The sequence below is a fragment of the Xiphophorus couchianus genome, chromosome 2 (assembly GCF_001444195.1).
Source record: "Xiphophorus couchianus chromosome 2, X_couchianus-1.0, whole genome shotgun sequence".
Lineage (NCBI taxonomy): Eukaryota > Metazoa > Chordata > Actinopteri > Cyprinodontiformes > Poeciliidae > Xiphophorus > Xiphophorus couchianus.
The window spans coordinates 32,309,653-32,320,605 of NC_040229.1; the positions used below are offsets into that span (position 1 = coordinate 32,309,653).

Here is a 10,953-nt window from a genome sequence, read left to right on the forward strand (position 1 = left end):
TCTCTTCAGAGGGAGTGTCTAGATTTTTATTTTCACTTAGCGGGAGGGCAAGCAGGGGCACAGATTGTAGAAGGGTGGGACACTAAAATTGCAATGTCGTCTAAATGCACTGCAGTCATAGATTACAATGAACAATGGGCCAAAACTATTTATTTAACCCTCAAAGAAGCACGTGAAACTGTTTAACATGCAAAGTGATACAGCAGATTTGTTTGTTGTAGTGACTTAGGCCACAGGATCATTTTACTAGTCACACACTTAGCATGTTCAGCTAATTGTGTCACCCAGCTAAACTCACTGTACTCTACCTGTTAGCATTAGATTGTTGCTACACCAAAATATTCTGGAAGGATATGTCAATTTTTCTTTTTTTCCATCAAAAGAATATGAATATTGCTTTGACAGAAAGTGCTGTGTCATTTGGGATGGATGTAAACATGTTAAAATAGAATTTCGATATGTTAACTTTTCAGCATTTATGGTAAATATTATATTCACACCACCAAATACTTACAACAAAAGTCTAATTTCCAGATTTTATTATCTTCTATTAATATTTACATTGAAGTTATAAAACTATGCTCAAATGCTACAGCAATTCAAATAATAACTACCCCTTGAAGAACTGCAACTCTCAAGCACCAGTTTGATATTTACACTGTAAACTATTGTTCTACGTTCTGTAATGTAATGCCTTTGGAAATTGTATTTGTGGTGTTCATTTTTAGTGTTCTATTTTGTTCTTGTATGTTCCTTGTTTACAATAAAATACCTGTCAGCTAGCATACTGTTAGCTAACTGTTGGCTAACTTAACTAACTATGCGCTAACTGTACACTGCCTAATGACTGTACGCCATGCTGTTAGTGTAATTTAACTGTATACAGTTCTGTTTTGGCTGCAATTATAGACTACAAATTGCAGTTTAATTACCCTCTCTTCTCCTTGATGAAAAGTTGTTGTTTTTTTAAGTTGTCTGTCTTTTTTTATCATTATTATTAAATATCACACTCATCAACCTGCCAAAGGAGATGGAAATTAGCCACAAGGCTAAAACCTCATGTATTTACATGTAAAAGTTAATTAATACCCAATGTTGCAACTTGAAACAATCAACAAAAAATGTATGAACGGAGATTGCAAAAGAGCAAAAGAAGAAGCTTTTCAGTCATCTACTGACATGCAGTGAGGACAAAGCATTACTCTATGTACCATATGATATGAACAAACTGATTGACGGTAATGTGTTGGAAACATTTTTATTTTTTGTACCATAATATTTGCTTAATTTTATGCCTCAGTCCATAATCATATGCAGGACTCCCGACCCCCACACCCAGCCTGCCGAACTCAGCCTATCAATGGTAACACTGATCACCAGGGGCCAAATTAAATGTGGCCTTGTTCGCATTCTTCACAAAAGGACTGAGTTCTGCAAGTCTTCAGATAATGTCACAAGCTCTACAGGGTGTTTGTGTGGCGACCCAGTGAACAGAAAATCCACTGTACAGAATGGGAATGGGTGTCGGTGAGCCGAGGCAAACTGCGGAGACCCAGCTCTCCCACAACAGCCGCAGCAGCATCGAACTCTTACAGAAAAGCGCCGACCGGAGCAACAGATAATAAAATCGTACTTTAGAACCCTAAGTCAGCCAGCTGTCACAAAAACACCAACACAAAGTTTCAGTGCCATGACCTCGGGATTGTTAGTTGGTTCATTTCATGACCGTAGAACATTGACAAGTGTCTTCAGTCAGATGTTTCTTCAAAGTCGCTGTAATACAGACCACTACAGCAGATCCTGTACAGCTCTCACCAGCTGCAAGAAGTCTGAGACATTTGAAGAATCTTGTTTATATGAGACAGTTTTAGCGGTTTTAAAACATTATCAGAATTTATTGCGACAAGGATAAATAAAACTTTTATCACGATAAGAAATGCATTGCGAGAAATGATAAACCACCCATCAGAAAAACCCCTGATTGGAGATTTTCCTTTTTCTTTTTCAAAAGAGAAATTAATTTTTAAATAAGAAAAAAAAAGTCAGAATAAACCAGAACAACAAGGCTCCACGAAGGTAGAAGGAGATAAATCATCAAGCAGTGTTTCCCTCCTTTTGCACGTCGCAAATCTAGCAGCACTCTGCATGGCCTTGGGGTCTCACTCTGAATACACAACAGCCAACGTCACTGTTACCACAGCATCCACCGTTTTCTTTTGTTTAATCAAATCAGGTTGGAGCTGCGCATTGCCTTTCACAGACCACAGTGTTCTCTCGTTTTCAAAGCAGGTCTTCGGCACGACATGCATTGAATTTTAAGACGTTTGATCCTGGAGGCTGCAATCGAAAGCAAGACGAGGGATGCTTATGTTACCTTTGCTGCTTCTTAATTACGAGAACTAGTTCGTCTTCGGAAAGCCGTTTGAGGTGGTTCCTCATTCGCTGTCGAGGTGTTGCCCTCGTGACAGTGAAAACCAATATTCCTCCACTTTCCATGAGATGCGAAGGAGGAGGAGGTGAGGGTGGAGGTGACGACCGATTGGCGTCACGTTACCAAAGTCAGTGTCGGTTCATGAAGAATTCAACAGCTAAGCCGCCATCTAGCCAGCATCTGCGCGTGAACCGGCTAACGGACCAGATCATTTTATCGAACTGCTGCAAAACACATCATCCCAAATAATCCCAAATATGCCGAGAGAATATACATGAAGCAAAGTTAAAGTGGCTCAACAGGAAAAGGGAAGTTTTCCTGTTGATGGCCAAGACAAAACTTACCTCAAGAGTCTCAAACTTTCAAACAGATTTTTACAAACGCACTTTAAAATGTTGTGGTATTTTCAGTACAGTTTTAGCTTAAACCTTTATACAAGAATGTCTGGTTTTATATGTGAAAAGAGATAGTAACATACCCGCCCTTGTACAGTGATATATCTGTTGGAATTTCTTCAACTAAAAAAAGGTTCTGATTAATACTGAAGAATGTCTCAATTAGGTCGGTGCCGGACGAGACGGGCCTTCTCTGATTATTTTTTTTCTCAGTGGCGGAGTTAGACTTTTATTGTCAGGGGCAGCAGGGGGGCCAAAGCTATGAGAGTGATGGGAGATGGTGGGACTCAATTAAAATTTTTAATCAAGTCAGTTGCAGGGTCTGTTAATTCATTAATCGCAATTAATCACATTCTACTCAAAAACTAAGTATTGCCAGAATAACCAACAATTTAACTAAAAAAAAAACACATTTTAGCTGCTAAATTATACACATATGATTTCAAGAACAAATGTATTTATTGTTTTTGGTGAAGTGTTATTATATCCATTCAGCTTTCAAATGTTGAAGGAAGTCCTGATCATTCATGAAACTTTTTTGACAAAAAATCCTTTAGAAATGTGATCTGTGGACACTAACATTAGCATTGGGGACGTCTGTGGTGCTGCATCGTGTTTAGCATTGAGATGCTATTTTAGGCTTGAATAGCTCCAGTGATAGGCTAATCCCTTTTAGCACAACTTGAACACAACAGTCTTTTGCAGCGTCCCTGTCAGATTGTTTTTGAAGCAAAAACGAACACCCATTGGGCCAAGAGAAGTGGCTTTGTCATCCATCGCTGTTATTATCATATGCTGCTTGTGCATCAGATTTATGGGCGTACCAGAAACACACAAATACAAAGGTTCCAGCTCGGGACTTTTGCAAGTAAAATGTTTAATGCGTTCAATTCTATATTCTCAATAAAATAAAATTAGTGCTTTAAAATCACACCCTCCTCCCCTCTGCTTATGCCTCTCTTCCTAGTTCACATAATACATACATATAGAAAACAGTCAGAGACCAATTAAAATACAACTTTATTATATTTTCCATGGAAATTAAGTGTCAGATGTTGGCAGAAGTGTTGCAGACCCCTGAGAAGCGGGATTCAGTCTGCTGATCCAGGCGTGAGTACGAAGCCGCTCCAAGGTGGCTCGCTTCTTACACTCCTCCTCCAAACAGAGATGGAGGAAACCGAGGCACTCTAGAACAAACGCAACGAGAAAATTTTGCTCCAGAAAATAAGCAGACTGTAATTGTAGCTGCTGGTTCTGTGCCCACCTCGGGAGAGGTTGCTGCTAAATTGAATCCAGTCCATCGCGAAAACTCTGGTGTCGAACTGACAGCTGTGCAGCATGCAGTAAAGCATTACTCCCAACTGCCAAACTGTGGTGGGAATAGGTTTGTACGTTTTATGTTTGAACCACTCTGGGGGAGCATATTGAAGAGTACCTGGGAAACAAGCAGAGTCAAAGTGGACCGGATTTTTTGTTTGTTTGTTTTCAGTTTTCTTTTCCTGTGGAAGCTTCATGAGATCATTGGTTCAGTTTCATACATCCTGGGAGATAAATACAGTTGAAACCATTTACATACACCAAATAAAAAGATATAAGCATTTTTTTTCTGACAGAACCAAACTTTTCTTGTTTTAACTTAGTTAGAATTAGCAAAATTACTTCTACTTGCTAAAGGCGAGAAAACTTATTTATTCAAAAATATTTTTTAGAGATTTTTTTGTAACTGAACTTGAATTCAAAAGTTTAGCTTGACTTAGTTTAGTGCGACTCCAATTATGTCAGTGGTTCCCAAAGATTTTCTTCTGGACCCCCCCATTGGTTCCCAAAACTGTTCTGGGCCCCCCTGTGGATTACAATAAAATCCCCCCCGCCCCCGGAAAAAGATTTTTTTTAAAAACTCAACTGGGCACACACATCGTTCAACCAGACATCAACCTAAACACATATTTTGTTTTCAAACTCCACTGAAGTTTATTTCACACTTCTGGTTGCAACAAAACACACTACAAACCATCTTCACAGTGAAACACTTTTGTGTAACTGTTTGGTTTTTTTTCATCCACACTGCTTCCTGCAACGGCACTGCACCTCCCGTAGGGGGCGCGCCCCACACTTTAGGAACCACTGAATTAGGTTAACCTATCAGAAGTTTGTAGAATGAAGCCCAAAAGGTTTGACCCAAGTTGTACAGTTTACAAGGCAATTATGTCTGACACCGACCGAATGTATGTAAACTTTCGTATTCTAGGAAAGTTGCAATAAAATTTCCAAAAAATATTCTTGCTAAGTTCAAGAAATAATTTTGGTAATTCTAACTAAGACAAAGCAAGAAACGTTTGGTCTGATTTAACTTCAGACTGAGAAAATAAAATGCATGTGTAAATGTAAATATCTGGTTCCAACTGGGAAAGGACTCAAATGCAATCTCAAAGCTACGTTAAATGTTTAGCAGAGTTAAGTTATACCCTGGAAGTAGCGGAAAAGTTTCTTCAGCTCATAACTACCACAGCCAAAGTCAATAATACGGAGCCGCGGCCCTTTGGGGCCGATTTCTACCAGCGTGTTCTCCAACTTCAGGTCCCGGTGGAAAACACCTTTATTGTACATTTCCATGGCGGCGTTCACCAATTGGTTCATGAGAGCCTGAAGTAAAACAACAAACAAAACGTCTCCTTTGCTTAAATAAATGATACATGTTGACTTTATTTTTTGAGACAGAATAAAATGTAGTGCTGTGAAAATGTATTTGTCACCTTTAAAGATGCAGTATGCAAATGTTATAATATGCTTTATAATATAATATACTTTTAACATATTTGTTAAAACTGTCACGTTGTCATGACAATATAACATGAGACAGATGATCTGTGAAAACAGGAACTAAAGTTTGATTCTCTTTCTGCATTTAAAAGACATTACAAAATCATTACAATGAAGTGATATGGTGTTGAATAAGCGAATGTTTTTTTGTGTATTTGAAATATAGAGTTGAATAACAAATTTTCTTTTCATGTGAATAGAAGCCAGATAAAAATTGATTAATTCTTTCTGCTCCTTTTCATCCATGATTTGTATCAGCTGTTACATAAACTATTCATACTCATTATTGAGTGACTGAAATAAAAAATAAAATGAAATTAATGAAAATGAAATGAAAATGTTTATATTTCAAATATAGTTATTTAAGCTGCACTATACAACTTTAATGATTTTTTTTTTTTTACATCTTTGTTGAAACTGTCACTATGTCATGACCAGTGATGGCAAAGTTACTTTGAAAAAGTAACTTTAATTGGATTACCAATTACTCCTTGAAAAAGTAACTTAGTTAGATTACAGATTACTTGATTTGAAAAGTAACTAAGTTACATTAAAAGTAACTTTTTTACTTACTTTCAGTAGCTGCTAACAACAACGCTCCACCACCTGTGAAAATTACATTAACCTTTACCAATACTTTATTGCAAGTTATTTCATAATGGTTACATCAACAATGTGTCTCCACTTATGTGGTTGAACTGAAGGGGAAATTGTTTAATGGTTACAACAGTACAAAAAAAACTGTACAAAAAAAAAACTACAACAGTAATTTGTAATTAATAATTACAATGGCGTTTATTCGCGCAACTTTACGGACTCGTTCCTTCATGGCTGTTTTCACGTTTATTGCGCTGCTCAGATTAGTGTCGATGTTTGCAGTTTTGTCATAGCGAAAGCTCGACGTCATATTACCCTGACATTAACAAAGACACAGTGGAAGGGATCATCCGGGAAATGATGGACAGGGAGAGTCTGACTAAAACTAACTGGATGTCAGACAAATTCTAGGCTTTATGTCTGCTTATTTCCAAGCCCAAAAAGCGCAACCCGCGACTCATTAAATCTGCAATCGACTTTACAAAAAAACAAGCCCAAAGCCGCTTATAATAATCAGACTTGGCCACCGAAACAAAAATTAGTTTCTGTTTTTCCAGCAACAAAATGCGCGTCTCCCTCCATTGTTTACATTTCTGTCACTGCTGATAATGTCGCACAGAAACGGCGGTTACTCACCAAGACACGTAGAGGAAATGAAATGAAATTACAAAAGAAAATAGTAACGCACAGTAATGTAAAGTGGTTAGTCGATAAGTAACTGTAGTCTGACTACTGGATTTGAAATAGCAACGCGTTAGATTACTCGTTACTGAAAAAAGTGGTCCGACGTCAGTAACGTCAGTCACTGGTCATGACAATGTGGTATGAGACAGATAATCTGTGGAAAACAATATTGAGCTCCTCTGCCTTTTCACAGTACTCAGTGCCAACAAGAAGCCACCAATCAGAGCTCAGAGGCGGGTCTTAGAGCTGTCAATCACAATCCAGTGTTCTGCTGTTGATCCCCGTCTTGCTCCCCTCTTGCTCTCTGGTACAGCTACACCTTTTAAAACTCTGTCAGCAGAGCCTGTTGTGAATGCTAAGCTAGTTACCATGGCCACCGATGATGACGGTTTTCCTGTAACATTGAGTTGTTTCTCTGCAATTAGCACGTTTAGCAGTGAGGTTGATTGACAGCGCTAAGACCCGCCTCCTGGCTCTGATTGGTTGTTTTTGCATTTCTTCAGCCTGCACTAATAGCTCAGGGAGGAGGTGAAGGAGATGGATCTATTCACAGATTATCCGTCTCATAATACACTGTCATGACATGGTGACAGTTTCAACAAATATGTAGAAAACATATTCTTTATAAGAGTTACATACACCAGCTTTAACCAAAACACAAAATGCAGTGCTACATCTTTAAAAGTTAGACAAATCAAAACAAGCCTGAGTCAGCCAGAGGTGCCCTTAGATTCCTGAGGTGACACTAGCCGTCCGGCTTCCCTACCCTGGCCTCATCTTCCTGCAGATGACCTCCTCGAAAGTGGATGTACTGCGCAAGATCCAAGGAGAACGGCGGTCTTTCCATAACAAGGACGAGCTTGTGATCCAGACAGTACCAGTCCAGCAGGGTGACGGCGGCAAACTTCCCGACTGCTTCCGGCCCGCCGCCTGCTTTCTGCATCAGCGCCACCTCTAGGGGGACGCAGCCAATCTAAAAAACCCAGATTTGTGTAACGCAAAGTGAAAGATGAATTCTAAGTACGGTGGTGGGTTCCAAACTAGTTCACTCACTCTCAATTCACCTTGCACTCTCTTGCTGTCAGCGTACTTGATGGCCACCTGTTAGACATGAGCAGAAGTCTTTATCCTGTCCATAGGATGTTTGTGTTTGGTCAAAGATGTCAAGGACAAAATGCAATACCAACCGGTAAGGAGTCGGCAAGGCGCAGGCCAGCGTAGACGGAACCGTAGCCCCCTTTTCCAATGAGTCCCAGCTGCTTGTACTTTCTTTCAAAATCAGCTGTATATTTACAAAGATGACACTTTTGATAAAGCAATGACTACTGCCAGATCATTATTGTTAATAATGTGCAACAATCTGAGGTAAAGTCCTAGTGTCCGTTGTTTGTGTCCGTCCGGGTTTTTCAAGGCTTACGAGCATTTTGCAGTTCTTTTTGTTTGATGGAATTTACCACAGACTGGAGGTTGTCATTAGCCTCAGCAGAAACAAAATGGCAGCTTTGTGTCTGCATGATCAGTTCCAGAAGCACGACCCATATAGCATCAGCTAGCTTGTGCATGTGCTAATATAAATACTTCCTGTAGGGTATTTTCTTTCGTTTATTTAATTTCGTTTTAATTATAAAAAATAGTGAACAACAGATCACCTCCAAAATACAGGACAACAACGTTTGAGGCGTCCACTATGGCTCCATCTCGCAAAACTTCCTGTTTCCCCAACAACTGAGTTACAGCCAAACAAGATTTAATATTGTTTATGTTACTTCTGTCTAACGTGATGGATTAAAAGATGGATTTAATCAACACGATGATTTATTTATTTTTTACACTTTTTTAGCATTAGTATGTCTTTAAACCAAAACTGCAACTTCAAGGAGACATCACTATGCAAACAGAATTAAAAACTAATGCAATACCGACCTGAAAAATATTTTACTTATTTATCATTAAACCTAATTCACGCCAATATACAATAGAAAACTCCCGACGGCATGAACTGACTCACGTCCCCCTTTGACACGTTTAACCTATTTAACAGATTCCTTTGTAGATTTAGACTCTTTTTCTTTGCAGATTTCTCAATATGTTTATAAAATAAATTGCTGCTCTAGCTAGCCGTGACTTCTGACTGGAAGACTCCTTCGAAGGTTCACGCTTTCTACTTCGACAGTAATTCTTAATCCAGGTCATGTTACGTGAGGAGAGGAGTGCCGTCTAGTGTTCGTTAGAACAAATTGCAAACCGAGTCAAAACGCGAGTGAGAGCGTACCGCACGGGACACTTCAATCTGACTAAAATTACGGGACATCCCAGCTAATACGGGACAGTTGGCATTTACTTGCTGACTTATAATCATTTCAAAGTGTGGGCTCACATTTGCTTGTGTGGAGGTCACTGAGTGAGTTATTGGTGCCATGTTCTGGCAGAGAGACCCTTTCAGAGGGCTCTGCATTAGCACTGGCTGTCCTCTTCCACAACCTATTCAACAACTCTTCATTTGTACCACTGTTGGTGCTGCTTTTGCTGCTAATCACAATTATGCTTGGCAACAGATTGGTGTGTTTTTCTGGTTCCCTTTTAACAGAGCGTCTTTTTCTACTGCTCCTTTCCCTGACCAACTTTACGGTCACTTTGTGAGGTTCATTGGCATTGTGACTGTTGACGTTGTTGCCGCTTACTTTCCGCAACTTCTTGTTCCCCAACTCAGCGACAACATTAGCCTTTCTAGTCCTGCACCCTGATTCATTCATGTTGCTCCTGTATTCATTGGAGAAAATGTTTACTCTCTGTAGCCCAAGAACGTGCAGTATTTAGATGGGAGGAGTGTGGTGACACAGCAAAGTCTAAAAACATATAACAAAAATACTTAGAATTATAATATGGAGATAAACACTGACAAATATTCCCATATTGTTCAAAAGAAATTGTTGAACATAAGTAGGAATCAATCAATCAGCTGGATTATCAAACATTTTCCTGGAAAAAATGTTTTTCTTCTTAGAAATAAAGTTTGTCAGCTTTAGAACTGAAATATGGTGTTGAATTTATTATAACAGCTTTCCAGTGTTACCAATCACTCAAAACACTTTACACAACATCACCCATTTGCACACACATTCATAAACATACAAAGATTGGAAGCCAACTTAAGTTGGAATTGAACCTACAACCTTCAGATCAGGAGACGACTCATGAGGCTGTAGTTCATACTATACTACAGCCAATATAGCTGTAGTATAGTATGTAGCTGTAATGTGATGTTACAAATTTGCCAATTAACATATTTATCTTATATACAAGATTAAAAAGTATTGTTATAGTGAATTTAAGCCAAATAAATAATTGAGAATAATATACTGTACTGAGGTTATAGCATACTATGAGCCAAATGAAAGTGCAATTGTGTAGGATGACTTCTAAAAAAAAAATAACAAGAAAAAAAAAAAAAACAAATGGGAATGTGTATTTGTGCATTAAAATTCAACAGACTGTTTACAATATGAAAATAAAAACTCTGCAAACAGTGCTGTTATTTTAGCTAGAGTTCTTCTGACTCCCACCACTTACATGCCCAATGTACAATAATAATACAAGATAATGATGTTACGAATTTTATTATCTTCATAAAACGATCATCTTAACTGCATCAGACAATTCCTTTTGGATGCATTGTGCAGCCGAGATATATGGCAAAAATATGGAACACTGTTTACAGAAATATATCAAAATTTTAAGGATGTGAGACGTAAACTGCATCCTTTAGCATGCACTGTTTCAGTGGATTTTTGTCTTTTGACAAAAAGACCACACTGTTTTTATCAGAACCTATTTTGAGATGAATGGAGCAGTTACTTTTAATAAATGGAATTTATTGATGTAGAGATTGTTCTTCCTTTACAAAGCTTTAACCTTACCTTGTTGTTGTCCAGACTTAAAAGCAGACGTTGCCATTTTGCTGAAGAATCTTAAAGATAGTCTGTCGATAGGTGCGATGTGTACTCCTACACATTGGAGTGAAATCAT

The 10,953-nt window shown here is 38.5% G+C and overlaps 1 protein-coding gene across 1 annotated transcript; it reads right to left on the reverse strand.

Annotated features, from left to right (window-relative positions):
• Window positions 1–3,867: 3,867 nt before the first annotated feature.
• Window positions 3,868–10,953, reverse strand: LOC114153284 (serine/threonine-protein kinase pim-1-like). The gene is made up of 9 exons (XM_028031714.1): window positions 10,845–10,953; window positions 10,538–10,549; window positions 9,305–9,712; window positions 8,115–8,209; window positions 7,981–8,028; window positions 7,694–7,900; window positions 5,292–5,469; window positions 4,091–4,261; window positions 3,868–4,013 (listed from the first exon to the last, which is right to left on the reverse strand). Exons 1-9 carry the CDS (start codon window positions 10,951–10,953, stop codon window positions 3,868–3,870), a joined length of 1,374 nt encoding a protein of 457 aa, XP_027887515.1.